The sequence below is a fragment of the Clytia hemisphaerica genome, unplaced genomic scaffold (genome assembly GCF_902728285.1).
Source record: "Clytia hemisphaerica strain Z4C2 unplaced genomic scaffold, Clytia hemisphaerica genome assembly, whole genome shotgun sequence".
Classification (NCBI taxonomy): Eukaryota; Metazoa; Cnidaria; class Hydrozoa; order Leptothecata; family Clytiidae; genus Clytia; species Clytia hemisphaerica.
In genome coordinates, this window is record NW_027104293.1 from 126,154 (window position 1) to 145,943 (window position 19,790).

The following is a 19,790-nucleotide window of genomic DNA, read 5'->3' on the forward strand; positions in this document are numbered from 1 at the left end:
AAGTGTTTCTTAACTTCAGAAGGTACTGATTGGTTACTCAAGAACGTTGATTCCTGAGGATATGTTTCTTTGTTGGCTTCTGTTATCTGGGATGCATCAAGCTTCAAGCTGTTGATTGGAGTGACTGGAAATTCAGATTGATCTTTCGACATCCATTCATATCCGTTAATCCAATCAGAATCCATTGATATATCCTCAATTGAGCATCCTCTTCTGGTTCCCAAGTCAGCAATCATGTTCTTGGATGATACATAGTACCAGTCAGATGGTTGGGAGAAACGACGAATCTCAATCACTCTGTCCCTAACCCATTGTTTGAGTGGTTTTTTATCATTGCCAATCCAGTGCAGTACAACTTGGCTGTCACAAAGTTTCATAGACGACTTATGAAGATCTCCAAGTGATCTCTTTACGACCTCACTGGTGTGAATGTTGAGTAGAGCTGCAATCATCTCAGCTCTTGGTTGGGAGGTATGATCAGGAAGGATTTTTGACCTGGCAAACAGAAGTTGACAGCAGTAATCACCACTACGCCTTTTGATCCTTGAATAGATGGCTGAGCAGGCAATACTTGAACTGGCATCACCTGTGTCAATCGTTTCAATCGATAATGATTCGGCATCCTCAGGTACAACACATCTCTTGAAGTAAACTGTTTTCATCTCTTGCATCATTTGGAAGTTGTTTATCCAAGTTGGTCTCAGCTCCTTTGGAATAGCATCATCCCAGTCAAGCTTGTGGATGACTAAGTCATGAAGGTCTAATTTGAATCCTGCTGAAATTGGCGTCATCTTTCCAAGAAGGTCGTATATCTCTCCTACCTTGGAGGCACAATGGCGTTTGGTTAATCGTTCTGGAATTGAATTATCACTGACAGGTGGTTTCCTCCCACGTTTGCGTTTGGCAAAATTCAATTCTCCAATGTTCAACAATATCACATCGTCTTTTGGAAACCATTTGAGTCCAGCAACAACCAGTGACTTGCCATCATCAGACAAGTTCTCATTTGGATTCTCACCGGATAAAGTAATGCCTTTCAGTTTGTAACCACCACGATTGACGATTAACTCCATTTCATCAGCTCTTTGACTAGCCATTTCGAGTGAGGCTGCACCACTAATGCAATCATCAACGTATATGTCCTTCTTGATGATTCTACTGGTTTCAGGAAATTCATTTTTCGACATGTCAGCAATCTTTCTAAGCCCATATTCAGCTTGATTCCCACTTGGCTTCACTCCATAAATAAGTGTTTTGATCACCTTTTCGTCAGGGATTTTTGTGGGGTCGAGATTCTCATGCCAGATATATCTTTGCAAGCACCAATCTCTTTGGTCGAGCCGAATGGTATTGTACATTTTGCTGATATCTGAGTGAATACCAACTTGGTGTGTTGACCAACGAATGGCGATCTCCTGCAATTTGTTCAAACCATTCTTTCCTTTAGCGAGAATATCATTAAGACTGTAGCCTGATGATGTAACCATAGATGCATCAAAGACTATACGGCAAGGGGTTGAGATAGATGTGGGTTTCCACACTGCCCTCCACGGGATAAAATTTTGGACAGGATTGTTTCTCAGATCAACTTGGACATCAGCAGGGAGATTTTTCACATAATCAACGAATCCAAGTTTCTGCAACTTTGCTTCTGATTCTAACACATCCGACTTATCTTGGGCATTCGTGGGATTGTTAAGCTTTTTTATCTGCTGGCTGTATACTTTCAAAGCGACCGATTTATTGGGTGCGAGGCGCTTTACTGGATCGAACATTAACGGTAGCCTGGCAGTGGTCGTGCACGTATTTGTATCAATCGATACGGATGAATTAATTATGGCTTGCTCAGCTTCCTCTTTTATGCTAATAGCCTCAATCGATTCATGGGATTTGCAATCTTTGCAATTTCGGCACGTTGTACAACGATACGTTATCTGTGAACCTGCGTTCTCGGCAGATTCAAAAGATTTCAGAATGTTTGATCGATAAGCTGTATGATCAATCAAAGGAGTGGAATTTTGGATAGTTGGGGATTCCACAATCGAGAGTTCGCGGATACGGGCGAGTTCCGTATAGAAAGTTGCTGACAGATGAGCATCGAAAGTACGGGAAAATGATTCATGTGGACCGCCAAGGACACCGGTGGTTCCATCAGAACCTCTGAAAACTGATTTGAATATGGATAAACCCGTTGGTGATTGGAATATAAGTTTTGGGAAATAGCGAAAGTAGGAAATGCCGATCATCATATCGACTTTGCCACCGGCAGATTTTGGTAATTTTGGGAATATTTTCGCTATTGCGCCCGCTGCATCGAAAAGACTCTTCTCCGCATCACATGTGAATATCGCGGAAATTCATCGGTCAGTTTCGGTAAGCAGAGTCCGGATAACTGCGCATGTTTCCCGGTAGATAACGGTAATTTAATCCGGTACAAGCCATGATCTGATATTGTTTTTGATCCAGCAATTCCTCCAACGGAAACAGGAACTTTTGACAGCATTGTAGCACTGGAACCAAGACGATTAACTGCATCCTCGGTAATCAGGAAATCACTGCAGCCTGAATCGAAGAATATGTTGAACAGTTCGCTATGAAGCTTGATCTGTTGGAGCATATAGATTCCACGATCTTTGATATCTTCCTCTGAATCAGCAACGTTTGATTCTACAAAGTTCTGCACAGGAACATTCGGTTGCAGGACATTTTTCTCAGCAACTGGCTGATGGATTTCAGAGGTAAGGATTGCGCTGCTCGCGTGAAATGATAATTTAATTTCTCTGGAAAAGGACGGTAAGCTAGGATTTCTCATGCATTTTGCCTTATATCGTTCCAGTAATTCCTCGTTATCCTTGGAATTTTTATGCTCGTCACAGAGTAAGACGTGCTTCTTTTTGGGATAAGAATTGTGTGAAGGGTGTGGACATATAAATTCAGCTTGACATTCCCCTTTGGCATGTTTCCCTTTGTTCCAATCAGCCCCAGGGTAGAGACATTGGAAGCAAAATCCCTTCCTTCGTAACATCGAGAATCGTTGGGAGGGTGTTTTTTCAGCAAAAGCACGACAGGAAAAGTATTGGATTACTTTGGATCCAATTGATCCAGTGGAAACATGATCATGTTCCCCATCCTTTGCCCCACACAATAAACATTTCTTGCATTCTTGCTTTTCCCCAAAAAATGCACACGAGCCTTTTCCGCCCTTTGGACCTGGGGGTGATTTTTCATTGTTCCCACAGAATCTCAGCCTCTGTTGCTCAACTTTAAGCTCCTTCTCGAGAAAAAGTAGAAGTTGGTTCCATAGGACTTTCTCATTTGCCTCTAACTCACAGGATTCCTTCAGCCACTGGGTCATACGAGCATTCCCCATTAAACGATAGATTTTTTCCAAACCTTCCCCGTAAAATAGGTTTTTTTCAATGTTGTGCTTGGAAGCCAAATTTAAGAGATCCCTCATCAGGCTAATGATCTGACTGATTCCGGCAATCAACTTCTCAGGGTCCTTGGTTTTCCCCAGCTGAGAGATATTGTCTAATTTGGCAACCTTCCTGGCCAAAAGAAATCTGGTGTCCCCATAAGTTGCTTTCAATCGTTCCCAGATCTCAGAGATTTTATCAACATGCTTAACCAGAGACAATGCTGGCTCTGATAGATGGTTATTAATCAAAAGGTCCGGTAGCATTCTCTTAGTTGTAGTACGAACATAAAGCTTCTCGAACTCAGTTTGGAAGGTATAGATGTCCAAAGGTGAATCGTACCCAGAAAATTTTGCCAAATTGATATTCAGCTTCCCCTCCTTGATTAGATCCCTCTTGTTGAGCTCCCTTTGATCCACTTCTTTCTCCAGGTCCTTCAGAAAGTCAGTCTTCTTAGAAATAATAAAATCATATTTCTTACCAAGTTCTTCTACTGCTTTCTTCATTGCACCAGATGCAGCAGGGTATTTCAGGATTTCTTGGTAGTTCTGAGTCACAGTTTCCAATTTCTTTGCCGACACCTTCTGGTTATCCTGTAGCTTCAAAAGTTGGTCATCAGTCAGTTGTGGAATGGTGGACTCACACCATTCGGACTCGAGCTCTGTTGCAATCCTGAGGGTTGTGTTGACTTGGAAAAGCTTCGACTTCTCCTGATGGTTGAGAATGGTCTTCTGGGTTGCTGCTTCCTTTGATTGAGCTTCCTTGGACATTTCGATACCAGTTTTGATCTTCTGGATGACGTCATCGAATTCTCGTTTGTAATCAGTATTGTACCTGGGAGTGCCAATTAATAATTTTATCTTGGTGTGCTTGGTCCTAAACTCGGACCTCAATTCCTTTAATGTGGCGATTATCTCACGTGCTGGAGTTACATCAAATGACATCTCGTCCACAAAATCTCCAATATCATCTTTCAGGACTTCCACTTCAACGAATAAGTCCACCGGGTCGATGGGTTGTTTGCCATCTTCTTGTTTTTCGTCTGCCATAGTTGACGGTTCGGTTAAGGGCACACGTTTGCCTGTGTTATGCAGGGCGCTATAATCGATTCGTTTAGCGGCTGCTCTTTTGTTCATTTATATCATACGGTCTGCTGTTTGAATGTTGTGGGAACAGCGAATTGAGACGAGTCAGTACGTGACGTGTTTGTAACAGTGCGTTCAAACTAAGAACAAAAGAAAATTCTTTGGTCACAAATCTTATCAAAACTTGTACAAAATCAAATCAAGAATTGTCCTCAATCTGATAAAATAAATATTCACAAATCTCAGTGAAAATAGAAAATATTGTTTGACAAGCCAAATATTCTAAGTCTAGAAAATAGGGCAAAAATATCAAACTTAATAAAATGAAATATTATCTTACCAGCGTGCGACTGCATAAATGCATAAAACGTCTCAAGAACACTACACCACAATTTCAAGGTGACAGTGAAAAGTTATCAATATTGTTCATCAAACATAAAATCAAAGACAAAAAATGTTGACATCGTCAACTCTCAACAACCTTATCTCAAGTTGCAAAAAAAGATTCCGTTCTAAAGTATAAAAAGAATCTAACGCCTACAAAAAATTTATAGCTTTCTCCATCGTATGGTCATTAACTTGATCTCCAAATGAAAGTCATTAAATTTTTATCGAGGCTCTCCCATGGAGAGCAACAACTTCGTAATTACTTTCCCTTGAGAATTTGGGTTTCATCGATAATTACGTTTACTCACTCGACACTTGATCCTTCCTCACTAAAAGCACCTTAGAAAATAAACATATATTGTGAAACAGTATATGAAAAATCGGTCACTCTTGGATTTAGGGGGGGGGCTCACTAATTCCAAACGAGGTGTGATTCTAAGATAAAAAGCAATTTACCCTTTCAAATAAAATTTTAGAGAAAAAAAGTATGAATATAACCAGACTGTTCATCAATGCTCAAGAAAAGAGTATTTCATAAGATGAATAATTATATAATGTGATGTATGAAAATAGTCCAGTGTCCACTTCCAATTCCAAACTGGAATTTCTATTTAAAGCATTTTTTATATCTATATGGTTGGTTCATATCAATTATCTTGTAATTGTAGTCTAGCCCCATTCTGGTGTCTTGTCTGGGACTATTTGCGTAATCAAGCAGGAAATCCTGGTGAAACAGGGATAAAAAGACCTTAATCCAACTGCAAACAAACCATGACATCAGATTCCATTGTTGTTTCCTTTGAGTTTAAACATCAACAACAGCTTTTCACCTGTCCATCTTATTAGCAGAATTTGTTGGTGTTTGCAAAGATATTGAACCTTGTACGTGAGAAATTCAGACAAATTTTAAGCCAATTCTCATTGTATACCAACCACGTGAAGGTACAAAATAATTCATGGATCTAGGTTACTGGGGCAGTATGATGGTAACTATAACCTGAAAGTATATAATAATGACAATGGGAATTAGGATTTTTGCAGCAAGCTCTCATGAACAAATACAGAACACAAACAACAAATCTTAATTCCACCGACCACAGACAAAAACCGGTGAAATAAATCTTATATAACTGGAAAATCTATTAACCGGTCAGAGCCAATCTATTAACCTGTCAGAGCCAATCTATTAACCGGTCAGAGCCAATCTATTAACCGGTCAGAGCCAATCTATTTACCGGTCAGAGCTAATCTATTAACCGGTCAGAGCCAATCTAAACCGGTCAGAGCCAATCTACTAACCGGTCAGAGCCAATCTACTAACCGGTCAGAGCAAATCTACTAACCGGTCAGAGCCAAACCGGTCAGAGTCATAGTTTCATAAAATTACATAAGTATTAATATTAGAACTTTGGTTGCAATTTTCTGTTACATACAAAAACTTGAAATTTCAACCCCAAAAAAATGTTTTTCCTCAGTAGGAGTTAAAAAGTCATCAAGGATAATTTAGCGTACTTACCAAATCTAAAATCCATTGTCCATTGCCATCAAGCAAGTTTTGCTAGGATAACATTATTTATTCATCTAAACTGTAGGAAAAAAAAAACAACATTTTTAGTCGATTTTGCCCATCTGCCCATCTTCAATCAAAATGCTAAGAAAGTTTGAAGATTTGCCATGTAAAACTAAGCTATAGGTTGTCATTTAATCAACCTTACTGCTACCCATAAAAATTATGTTTGCAACACAAAAAAAAATTAATTTTATTCAACTTAACAAACAAAAAATACACTTTTTAATATAATTTTTCAGCTATCTTTGAAGGATGTGCCAAAAAGATCTAAAAGGTGCCAATAAAAACCAAAGCTAGGCTAGTCACGCACCTACAACCTTTTTCCAACCCAAACCACTTTATTTTGACTCTGAAAGGGGGGGGGGGTTTCACTTTTACGGTACGACGGTATTGGGCCTTTTTTTTCCCGGTAAATCGGTATTACCAGAAAAAAACGACGGGATAACGGTATTTCATTTTCTACCGGTATCGGTATTTAGGTAATTAGGCTTCTTTTATCGACGGTATTACGGTATTTGACCCAAATTTTTGTCGGTATGACGGTATTTAAGACCCCTGAAAACCCCCCCTCTGAAAGACTTTCCAGTAAGGCAAACTAGCTAAAAATAAAAAGGTCCCATTTCACATCCAATTTTAGCATGCCTGCTTCCGCCATCTTTTTCTCAAAAAATAAAGCATGCAACAGCAGATTTTTTTGTCAGTGGAAACCCCAAAAGATCGTTATTAGCTTTTCAGTTGTTTATATCAGTAGGGGTGCATACCATTTAGCCAAAAACCCAAAAAAGTGAAACAGAGGGTTTAGCGAACGCATTGATTCATTTAAAAGTTTACCTAAACAGACGATCAAAGCCAACAGTCTTTTTTCTGTGTTTTCTTCGTTCGCTAAATTAGAGCTAACTTTAGTTAGGTTAGGTTAATTTTAAGGAAGACAAATCAACGCCCGCAATACACCCTTCCGCCATCATGCTACGCACTCTAGAAGCCATTGCTCAAATCCCAGTATCACTATTTATACGGGAGTGAAACCACGCTTAGTCTTTCTTATTCTTGTGTTTTCAATTTGTTGGGATGACATGTGCAGCAGACCCAAGACAATGTTTTCAAGTGTCAAAGAAAAGTCTGGATAGTTAATTAAATAAATCAAGAACTCTCGATGGATGTTTGTTCTGCTGGTCCTTACCTTACATTCTATGATTGCTGTTGGCTACTCTACTGCTGAATTCCTTCAAAAACAATAAACATTGCTGACTGATGACAACCAATCCAAGAAGCTCCCATCCACACACGTTTGTTACTTACGTACTCGTTCTCCTTGAAGTTACAGTCCAAGATGCACCTGTCTTCACTCTCTTCCTTGGATGGTCTTTCAACAAAATGGAAAGTTAAGTGAACAGTCTTGTAAGTTCAAATTTCTATTCTATCTCATCCTCCCCCCTCCCCATCATCCAACAATCAAATCTTGGTATCTGTTATGGTCTACCTTGATGGTACGTGTACGTCCCTGAGTTTGTTTTGCTGGTCATGGCACATGGGCAATCTTAGTCGTGGAAAGGAACCACATTAGGTTTGCGTACCCTTGCTTTGTTGGTTTCAAGTTGCAATTTTGTCTTTCATTTCTCTGGGGGGGGGGGGGCTTCTAACTATCCACCCATGTGCTCATATATCGGAAGTCGGGCAGTTGTTTTCACCCCATTTTTTTTTTTTCCCTTCCTTTTAATCCCTGGTAACGTCCAATGACGTTGATACATTAGCCATTTCATTATTCTAGCCTACGAACCTTTGGAAGCCTCGGTTGATAGCCCTGGGTTTCACGTGTTATCATCTTTTACCTTTTTGTTTTTAACTGGGGTTTTTAACTATCCACCCATGGGTTCATTTGTCAAGTCGGGCAGTTGTTTTTCACCCCATTTGTTCTCCCTTCTTTAATCCCTGTTGATATCCCAATGGTGTTGGTTGATACACTGGTAATTATTTCAGCTTTATAAAACGCACCTTTGGGAAATCTACTGGTTGGATAGCCCTGGGTTTATGTGTTATGTTTCACCTTATGTTTTTAACTGGGTTTCTCACTATCCACCCAAAAGTTAGGCACTACTTACTTTAAGTTAGGCATTTGTTTTTCACCCCTCTTTTTTCATCCTATCATTCCTGTTGACGTCCAATGACGTCATGATGCATAGTTAATTATTTAGCCTATGAACTTTTGGAGACCTACTGGTTGGATAGCCCTGGGTTTCTGTGTTGTCATGTTTTACTTTTGTTTTTAACTGGGTTTCTAACTATCCACCCAAGAGTTCACCTGTAAGTTGGACAGTTGTTTTTCACCCTTCTTTTCTTCATCCTATCACTCATGCCGACGTCCAATGACGTCATGATACATTGGTCATTATTTAGCCTATGAATTTTTGGGAACCTACTGAGTAGATAGCCCTGGGTCTGTGCTGTCATGTTTACTTTTGTTTTAGTTGGGTTTCTAACTATCCACCCATGGGTTCACCTGTAAATTGGGGAGTTTTTTCTTTTTCTTTTTTTCACCTGGCCTTTTTTGTTTGTTCTCATTCTATTATGCCTGGCGACGTCTAATGACGTCATGATACGCTGGTAATAATCTTAGCCTATGATCCCATGCAAACCTACTGGTTGGGTAGCTCTTGGTCTTGTGTCGTCAAGTTTTATTTTGTCTTAACTGGGTTTCTTACTATCCAACCTTGGGTTCACATGTAAGTGGGACAGATATTTTTCTTTTCTTTCTTGTTTTCTCTTGCTATAATCCCTGGTGACGTCGAATGACGTCACGATTCAATGGTAATTATATTAGCAATGAACATCTGGGAATTTACTTGTTGAGATATGGGCTTTGTTTTTGTTTTTTGTTTTTTTTTTTACACCTATTCTCTATACAGCTGTAACATAAATTGGGTCTGGAGACTTCACAATAAGTAGATTGCTTTTTTGGTTTCAACTACCCTGGGACTTGGTTCCCTTTCCTTCCCTGAAACATACCCCACAAAGATACAGTGCTTTATAGATTAAAGTCATATGTCACCATCCTCAAATAATCTTATTATATTTAGCAGATCCCTTGCATTATATGTCCAAACAATTTTACCCTCAGATCTCGATTCAGACCATCCTGCCTTGCTCATATGGCTGTCCTCCTTACAGTCCTTCGACAGGCCGTCATCCCTACGGTCTTAGACACCTCCAATCATCCTCATTACAATCTAGACTAAAATCCATCATCCCTATCAGGACATGGGCTCAGGTTATTCTCACCAGGATATAGGCTCAGGCCATCTTCATCAAATACATAGGCTCAGGCTATTCTCATTATGACTTATAGGGAAAACTTTAAAGCATTAAGACTAAGACTGTCATCCTTTTAGTAAGAGTTAGCTTCCTAATGTGTAATGACTTCCTTTTGAGTTTGGCTGCTGATTTGGGGATGTATTGTGCGGGTAGTTTTGGGGACGTTTTGGGGGTGTGGGTCCCTTCGGAACCCCATACTCCTACCTAGTGGCTAGCTTATACAGTATCTACAGGCACATACATGTTAGGAGTAAAGGCTGTCCTCCTTACAGTCCACGCTCATAAGGTTGAGGAGTAAAGGCTGTCCTCCTTACAGTCCACGCTCATAAGGTTAGGAGTAAAGGCTGTCCTCCTTACAGTCCACGCTCATATGGCTGTCCTCCTTACAGTCCACGCTCATTTGACTGTCCTCCTTACAGTCCACGCTCATAAGGTTCAGGAGTAAAGGCTGTCCTCCTTACAGCCCACGCTCATAAGGTTAGGAGTAAAGGCTGTCCTCCTTACAGTCCACGCTCATATGGCTGTCCTCCTTACAGTCCTTCGACAGGCCGTCATCCTTACGGTCTTAGGTGCTTAAGTTAGGCCTCATATTGCATGGTACATCCCCAACATCAGCCCCAAAGCGAACAATATTTCACATTTATTTCATTTCACAGATTTCGGCAATTTCAATCATTTCAAGTTTACTATATTTTACTCATTTCGACAAATACACATTTCGGAACCTAATACACTTTTGTCATTTATTTGCCTCCCCAAAATCTTCACCTGTTTACACTGTTAACAACATTTCGACCCTCTGACGTAAAAATTAATTAGAGCTAACTTTAGTTAGGTTAGGTTAATTTTAAGGAAGACAAATCAACGCCCGCAATACACCCTTCCGCCATCATGCTACGCACTCTAGAAGCCATTGCTCAAATCCCAGTATCACTATTTATACGGGAGTGAAACCACGCTTAGTCTTTCTTATTCTTGTGTTTTCAATTTCCCACCCTCCCTTCCCTTCCATACATGCATGGAGTTAGGGAGGGACATGGTACTTGTATGCGCCAGTTTTTTGCTTGCTTTTTTCTCTCTCTCATTTCAGGATGATTGGCGACGACGCCCACGTCCGACGACGAGGACGCACAAGCAGCAGCGCAGCTAGTCCCAGCCAGGTTTTTTCCCCAAAAGGTGTTTTTAGTCCAGGGACTAGTCTTTTTTGTCTTCTTTTGGGATGTATCACGCAATATGCTCTCCATTGGTGTGGGTCCCTTCGGAACCCCATACTCCTACCTAGTGGCTAGCTTATACAGTATCTACAGGCACATACATGTTAGGAGTAAAGGCTGTCCTCCTTACAGTCCACGCTCATAAGGTTGAGGAGTAAAGGCTGTCCTCCTTACAGTCCACGCTCATAAGGTTAGGAGTAAAGGCTGTCCTCCTTACAGTCCACGCTCATATGGCTGTCCTCCTTACAGTCCACGCTCATTTGACTGTCCTCCTTACAGTCCACGCTCATAAGGTTCAGGAGTAAAGGCTGTCCTCCTTACAGCCCACGCTCATAAGGTTAGGAGTAAAGGCTGTCCTCCTTACAGTCCACGCTCATATGGCTGTCCTCCTTACAGTCCTTCGACAGGCCGTCATCCTTACGGTCTTAGGTGCTTAAGTTAGGCCTCATATTGCATGGTACATCCCCAACATCAGCCCCAAAGCGAACAATATTTCACATTTATTTCATTTCACAGATTTCGGCAATTTCAATCATTTCAAGTTTACTATATTTTACTCATTTCGACAAATACACATTTCGGAACCTAATACACTTTTGTCATTTATTTGCCTCCCCAAAATCTTCACCTGTTTACACTGTTAACAACATTTCGACCCTCTGACGTAAAAATTAACCGAGGGTTTAGCCAACAAACTGCACCATTTGATTTTTTGTTTTGCTAAACCATTTTTCTAACCAAGCACTACACCTTGTTCCCGCTAGTTCACTAAGCGCACGCATGCATAAGGCCTAAGCTTTAATGTTTTCTTCAGCTAGGCTACCATTTTGAAATTGGTTGCTGTGACTTCAGGCATTCAAATTCAAAATGGTAAGCGGAGAAGTGTAATCTAGTGCCACTAGCGGTTATTGTTCTCAATTATTTATTTTGTTTATTTATAAAACCAAATTTACTCTAATTTATTGTCCTTATTGTAAGTATATATGAAATATATTCAGAATTTTCTAGTGTCAATAGAAGAAATACCGAAGTGTAAGATCCCAGAAATCGAATTAGCAATGCAATAGCTTCTTTGCCTAGGTAAACAAACCCAAACCATTTGCAGTTTAGTGAAACGGTTTGAGTTTGTTGGTTTTGAACATTAAAAGGTATGCAACCTAGGAAACCCCTCCAAAGGAGTAAATTCAGACAGTTTTTCTTGAACTGTTATAATACTGCACATAACGCCATTTTTTTCGCAGTACCTTCTTGGCCAAGTTGTTCCCTAGCCTAGCGACATCAGACGACGCCGAATTCAATGGTCAACAATGAGAAAACAGCGAGCGGCAGCAGCGATTCTTATCCTCTTTTCCCAAATCTCTGGTTACATCAAAAGTAATTTTTTTTTTGGGAACTTTGATTCTTGTTTTCTACAGTTTTAAGAATTTTTTTTTTCGTTTTTTATTAACCTATCGATTGTTGTTTTTTAGTGATACACGTTTTACAGTTCGGAGGGTCGCCTTCAAAGTACTGAAATACTAGAAATACCCAGGCTTTTATATTCTTGCTAAAAGCACTTGCTCTTTTATTTAGGATTTTGTTTCAATTGAGATATTAAACTTTCTTTATGATTTAATACAAAGCAGTGTTTGCTATTCCAAATTACGAATCTTAAACACGTTCCCTGCCGGCTACGATTGTATTGTATTGTAGAGGGGTCAAAATACCAGTAGTACTAGCTGCAAAGAGCCTTAACTTTTGATACCGAAATTTTTGCTTGCTTTTTCTTGAATCTATTCGAATCCATGTCGAATTTGTATGCATAATTAAGCTACAACTTACTGTACAGCTCAAAAGGTCGAATTTTCAAATAGATCCTAAGAGATCAAATATTTGATTTCTGAAAAGAGGTCGGCAGTGAACGTGTAAAAATTGAAGCTTAAGAAACTTTCAAACTATAATAACCTGTCATTAATTGGTATTGTTACGTAATAAATTTAGCTATGTTAGGCCGTAAACGTGTCTATCCCGGAGGCGGATTCAGTCACGTAGATGACGGAAATTTCGAGCATCGGATCGCTGAGAAAATCTTGGATACTGTACTGTGGAAGAAATTGCATCATCTCGGGTACCGGCCAATGACTACTATGAACTGGCTCTCAGGTGGCGGTATAGGTGGAGCCGGACACCATCGCCAGGGTTTTGAACAACGACTTAACAATAAGCTTTTAGACGCCCTAATGATTGATAAAGTTGGCATTCATGGAGATTCGTGGGCGAATATTGAAGAAACAAATCCTGACGCCCCATTTAGTGACCGCCTCAACGGGCGTCTGATGGATATCATTATAACACGGAAATTCGGACACCACCATTATGGTGATAACCCTATGCAAGATCCGGACAGTCATGTTGGTAGGGGCAACCAGATAAACACAATGAAAAACATGAAACAAAAGAGATAATGAATTTTAGTTTCTTCTGTAATCAAGGTCATAAAATTTAATAAAAAAGGGAAATTCCTACAAAATCTTATAGCCACGAATTATTCGGAAGCGCTCTAACTTAAGTTGGATAGGTTGACTTTTAACGCTGAGTTTTAACCTTAGACTTAAGATTACAAAAAAATGGTCCAATAAGACTGGAAGTCTATAAACTCCTACCAAATTGAAATATTCGAGTACATTTAACAGATAGCCAAAAAGTGACATTTTCGCCTGAACTTCAATTTTCTAAGAACAAGGAAATAATCAAAATTCTCGATATATTTTGCCTCAGATTCCGACAAAAATTATTCAAAAAATCTAAAGAATATAATCCAGGCATTCGTGTGGGCCATTTTCGATACATAACAATATTAATTGAGTTCATTAAAAATAGCATGTGAAATCTAAAGATTTGTTTTCCAAGGTTTTGAGAGTTTTATGTTCAACTTTTCAGTCTTTCTTTTTTGTACTTCGCGTTTTTGTCAAGATGTAGTATTTTTTGCTGCCTTTTTAGAGATTTTATAGGTGAGATTCTACTTTTATTTTTATTTTTTCACCGACCGATCGACCCCTCTTTTTTGGGTAGCTTGGCCCGTAAAACAACAAATTAAATTGGCCTCGCCTAAAAAATTTAAAAATTACAAAAGCTGCAAAATCAAGATGAAAATATCCAAAAGTTGAAACTTGATATTGCTCTATTATCTCTTTTGTTATATGTTTGGATTTTAAAAACTTCTTATTTCTAAATTTTTTCGTTTTTCTTTTTCATTTCTTATAGCTGCTACCGGTGGATTAATGAATTCGGCATATGCAGCAGGTATCTATTCATTCAAATTATATGTACAGGGTGTCTCGCAAGAATATCTACATTGAACTGAGATACGAATCCTAACACCCCTGTCTCATTGCCCCGGTTAACAGTTGAAAAGTTCCGAGTTCATGTATGTGTGTTTTTCTGTGACGGAGACGGTTAGCTTCTGATTTGTCTACAACCTGATCAACTGAGGACAGCGATAAATCAACACTTTCACGGTCCTCGATTTTGTGGGTCAAAAATGCGCGTTTTTCATACCAGTAGTACTGCAAAGATACCCTGCAAAATTTATGGATGAGAGCGGTTTTTACGACACTGTAATTATTGTCTTTGTTTTATCAAAAGATAATGAATATGTCATAAACGTCTGCACTCCCTCATAAATTTTGCAGGGTATCTCGCTAGGTCTATGTTTTTCAAAATCACATCAGTCACTTTACCGTCCGCTAAAGTGGAAATTCAAAAACTCGCTAATGGCCGTACTATGAAGGTAGAAAATCCAGTTACGAGTCCGAAGTACCATAGGGTTCAATCCCCGAACGGATCATACTAAAGACTAATGTCTCTCTGCTCTCTGCTCAATAATTAAGAAGGGTCAAGGGTAAATGTGGAAAATCCAGAGAAAGAGTGGCGTCCTCCCTTATCTTTGAATAGACAGCTAAAAAAATGGGGCCTTTGGGTAGTCCTCGACTGCGGTCGCAAACTTTACTAAAAGTTTTTAATCATGTTTGATAATTATTAATACATGCAATACTACTTATTACTGTTCTGTGAAAACAGAACTGAAAGAACAGATCTGAATGGCCATCTTTCCAAAAGTTAAAAAACATGTCAAATGTTTCACATGCAATTGTTTTAGTTCAGCCAATTACAGCACTTAAGTCGACTTTGCTTTCATTGTCATCGATGATAGAAAACTAGCTCCTTCAGTATTGTGGAAATCTGAAATTCAAGAATTTTTCAAAGTCATGGTATGTCAACTTCAAATGCAATTTCAAATTCTTTCAACTTTGGCTAAAACGAAATAGGTCATTTTTAGGTTCGTTGGAAAGCTCTTTTCAAGATCTATATTTTCAGCGTGACACTTGTTTTTAAATTAGATCTTCACTCAAAATTACCAACAGCTGATAGAATCGTTCATAAATGAAGGAAATTTATCTGGACAGTGCTGAAATAGATAATAATGACATCTGAAGCTTAGACAAATCTTTCTATGGAGACTTTTACCCCCCCCCATAACGTTCCCTTACCTATCTGTTTTCTCAGTTCAAAATATTCTTGCAAGACATCCTGTAGCTTTCTCAACATTTATTGAGATTTTTTTAAATTACATTTCACCAGATACGACGGGCACCGACCAACTTATGGACACGGCTTATTCACACGGTACGTAAAAGATATTGGAAGAAATTTTTTTAGATATCAAAAAATGAAAATGAAAATGAAAAAAAACAGTATTTAAGACCATATTTGGGAAAAGAAATTCTTTCAAAAAAGATTTAATTTTAAAACTTCTCGAAATTTTGGATACCCAATTTTCCGAAAATGAAAAATGAAAATTATGATAAATTTTAACGAATTGTTCAAAAATCAGGATTATTTTTTGAGATAAATGTTGGAAAGTTTAATAAAAATTTTCAAAAATAAAATATGGTGGGAAAACACCTTTGGCTTCTGTCGGGGACATGAAAATGCAACATTTTAAACTACTTTGAACACAGAATTTATCTTGTAAAACCTATCTTAAATACTTTGTTAAATAATGGGAAGACCTCTTTTCAATAAAAAAAAAAAATTGAGAGAGAATAATTTTTTTACCAGAAACCTATAATTAGGATTTTGTGATGGTTTGAATATTGGTTTCTAAAAGAATTTCTTCCCGATTTTGAAAAGATTTTTTTGATACTGAAATTTCTTCCAATGTGTTTTATGTATTTCTAATATGTAAGAGACCTAAGTACTAAGCCCGGCAAGGGGTACTTAGGCAAATGGAGGGTATGGTATGTGCCACCCTTAAGGGTACAGTGGAACCTCTAATTAGCGGACACCATCGGGGAAAGGGGTTAGTGTCCGCTAATTAGAAGTGTCCGCCTTTTAGAAACTTTTGATCTCGGAGCCCCAATTTTGAAATTAGGCCATCCCAGGGTGTCGAAAATACAAAATTGGGGTTTAAAGTACTTATCTGCAGACACTAGGCCATTGAAGAACAAGAGAAAGGTTATTAAAACGCAACAATTCAGTCTTTAACAAATAAAAGAAAATCAGTGATTCATGATTTCTTTGGCCCACCTAAATTCGCTGAATGGGTCAAGGGAAAACTGGAAATTTGTAGAAATAATTTGAATAATAAGACTAATAAGTGCTTGAAATAAAAATATCTAAAAATTGTTTTTTCGATTTTGGACGTCTGTGACCCGTTTGATATTCAATGTCCGCTAATTGGAGAGCTAAAATAGGGGTTTTGGCCATTTCGTGCGAAAAAATTTGTCCGCTAATCAGAGGGTCCGCTAATTGAGTGTCCGCCTTTTAGAAACTTTTTTATGAGGATTTGACTAGGAAACGGCCGGGGAAAATGAAATTGTCCGCTAATCAGAGGTGTCCGCCTTTTAGAGTGTCCGTTAATTAGAGGTTTTACTGTACCTTTTTTGGATTTCTAAAGTCTCGCTAAGGGTCGGAAAATCAGAAAATCAAATTTCAGTCCCACTAAGGGTCGGAAAAATGGGAAAATTTTACCCCCTGAAAGATCGAAATTTGGTCAAAATTGGTCAAATTTGTCCCAATAAGGGTCGTAAAATTCACAAAACTTTCCTTTATGTTTTCTACTTTTTAGTCCCGGTAAGGGTCCAAGGGTCGAAAGTTGGGCGGCATCCCCCCGTCAGCTCGCAACCCTAGTACCCTCCCCCCTGGGGTACTAAGTTTTATTGCAGAATATTTTAGAAGAATATTGTGCAGAGTATGTGATAAAAGGCGTTCAATGAGCGTTCAATATTGTATGAAGGTGAATTGCCATTACATATTTAGGCTCAAAATAACCCCCCTGCTTGTTAATTTTTAGGACGTTTAACAACCCCCCAGACCTTATTAGGACCCCCGTTTATTGACTTTTAAGAATATTTTTTTCAGCAGTCATAGAAAAGGTCCCTGATTTGGCTCTAAATAACCTAATTTTAGCCTATATATTTACTTTATTTTCGGGAAAAAACAATTTTCGACCCCCCGGCAATTAGGTCCCCCGTTTATTAAATTTTCCAAACCACCCTTTACCCCGACTTTTTCGACCCCCCCCCCGTTTATTAGGAACCTAAGAGTACAACACGGAATACATGATATTCATTATGACGTAATGTTTTATACGGAAGCACCACAGATTTAAGGCCAAAGGGGCTAAATGTCGTGCTATTGTTGCTATTGTTTTCAAAAATCCGCGAAGCGTCTGATTGGTCAAGTGCTGAAATTCTATTGTAATGTCACGTGACTTAAGTATGATTTCCTACCTAACCACAGCATACTTTTCAGCAAAAGCACGACATCTAGCCGTTCGGGCTTTATAAATCTATGGGAAGGACCCAAAAACGATCGGGTATCGAAAACAATAAATTATTCCCAAGTTTCGAAATATTATCGATTCTAATGAATGCTTTTCCATTTATCATTAGGTTTTCACACAGGATTGGCGGGTGGAATGGGTGCTGGTGGCGGAGCCGGAGGCGCTGGTAAATTATTTTCAATTTCCAGCTGGCACACAACGTTTTTTCGACGTCTATCTAACGTTCACAACGTCCAGTTAACGTTAGGTGAACGTTCAAACAACGTTTTGTGCCAGCTGGGTTCTTTACCTCAGTCGAAATAATAATGAAATAACTTTAAGTTCTGTTTTACACTTAAAATATTTTATTTCCATATTTTTTTGTTGTTCTATACACCTTTTCGAACGTAGCCACCAATTTCCGCGCGGGCATTTTTTTGTCCACTTTATCCCACTAAAACCGTCCCAGTCCTTTTTTCGCACCAATAGACAATAGAAAACTGCGTCAAAAAAGGATTGGGACGGTTTTAGTGGGTATTGTCTTGCATTCACTTGGTAGACCCTAACATCTAATCAGCATTGTTATCCAGCTTGTATACGAAGCTTTTTAAAGGTTTTGTTTTTTTTTCAAATGAGTTGATATCGTTAGCTTACTTATCAATTTTAAGTCACAAGTTTTTTTCTCACTGAACTAACACAGATGTGGAGTAAGTTTGGTTAGAAAGAGGGAAAGAAAAACAATTTTTTATTTGTTCAACACTAAACCGAACACGATATAACAATGGGAGATATCTGGCCTGATATAAGACATGTGTCTGACATGAAACGGGAAAAACTAATAATCTTTGAATATCCCATGAGAGTAGAGTTTTGTAAATCTCAAATACATTTTCATAATACTTTTTTCAGATAACGTCGCCCTTGTCAATGGTATAAATTCACTTGTCGAAGAACTCCGTGCCATGAAAAATGGTGGAGGTCTGGGTGGTGGAGGCGCCGGTGGAGGTGCTGGCGGTGCAGGAGGCGGAGGTAATTATATTTAGAGCTTTTTTATTTCCTTGAAAGTAAAAGATTTCTGAGTTGTGTTTTCAATGACGCGAAAAAAATATCAACTTTGAACATTATCCAAGATCTTGGATTGTCGTTATGGTTTCTTATTTCTCTGCGTTGATACGCGCTGAATAAAATCTGGATTGGTCGGCACAGGTCGATATATGATTTCGGTGCTTTTCACGGTAAACCCAAACCGAAGAAAATTTAATATTATTTCTTCCATTTCCAAAGGATATTTAATTTGAATTAAAAGAAATTGTGCTGGCTGATACAATTGGAATGTGTTTAGTGTCCTTTTCACCTTTTCAACCTCATTTTTAGGTGGTAGTGCTGGAGGCGGTGGTGGTGGAGGTGATGATGGTGGAGGTATGAAAATAAAAATCGATTTCAATAATCGCATTTCTTTCAAAAGGATTGTTCTAGATTATTTTGATGCTTGAACGTTTCATGAAATATCACCATCTTTCATATTATTTTCAGATAAATCTTGTAAAGTATTGCGAAGCGGAAAAGATTTTTCTTTTTGCTTATTCGTAGCTTGATTAGTCTTCTTAATGTTTTTTTTTAATATCACTTTACTTTAGGTGCTGGCGGTGGTGGAGCTGGTGGCGGAGGCGCTGGCGGTGGTGGAGGAGGTATATTATATTTGTTGAATATTTCATTATAGTTTCATTTTCTCTTAAAACTTGAAAAATTAAAAAAGGTACCTTATATTCTAAACTATTCTGGAATTTTATTTTAACTCTTAAACCCTTATTTACCTCTATTAACATCTGACGTGGTAGAAACCTTTTCATAAATTACGTCACGAACATCACTTGCCTCGCATTCAAACAATTACCATGGTGATCATATTCCTTGAGACATTAAATGATTTTTTTATGAATAGAAAGAAAGTAGTTTTAATAAAATCCGCTGGGAGTTAATCACCATGGCAATAATTTCAAAACA

The 19,790-nt window shown here is 38.6% G+C and overlaps 2 protein-coding genes and 1 long non-coding RNA gene across 3 annotated transcripts in view; 2 read left to right on the top strand and 1 right to left on the bottom strand.

The window, feature by feature from the left end:
• The window catches only part of LOC136817172 (uncharacterized), a 71,071-nt gene that overhangs the window by 35,612 nt on the left and 15,669 nt on the right, over positions 1-19,790 (top strand). Inside the window, exons 29-34 of the mRNA XM_067073507.1 lie at positions 12,962-13,375; positions 15,602-15,646; positions 17,917-17,973; positions 18,696-18,815; positions 19,161-19,205; positions 19,424-19,474. Coding sequence (XP_066929608.1) covers positions 12,962-13,375; positions 15,602-15,646; positions 17,917-17,973; positions 18,696-18,815; positions 19,161-19,205; positions 19,424-19,474 — 732 coding nt within the window. The remainder of the gene's footprint in view (positions 1-12,961; positions 13,376-15,601; positions 15,647-17,916; positions 17,974-18,695; positions 18,816-19,160; positions 19,206-19,423; positions 19,475-19,790) is intronic.
• LOC136817167 (uncharacterized) lies at positions 2,297-6,476 on the bottom strand. Its single transcript, XM_067073503.1, has 2 exons — positions 6,405-6,476; positions 2,297-5,885 (listed from the first exon to the last, which is right to left on the bottom strand). The coding sequence occupies exon 2, from the start codon at positions 4,550-4,552 to the stop codon at positions 2,297-2,299; it is 2,256 nt and encodes a 751-aa protein (XP_066929604.1). The 5' UTR covers positions 4,553-5,885; positions 6,405-6,476.
• On the top strand, positions 7,350-11,204 carry LOC136817134 (uncharacterized). The gene is made up of 2 exons (XR_010848033.1): positions 7,350-7,856; positions 10,858-11,204. It is a non-coding gene; the product is annotated as an uncharacterized lncRNA (long non-coding RNA).

Bases quoted from the DNA above. Each gene is read 5' to 3' on its own strand.
- LOC136817167 (XM_067073503.1), bottom strand. From the start codon at position 4,552: ATGAACAAAAGAGCAGCCGCTAAACGAATCGATTATAGCGCCCTGCAT.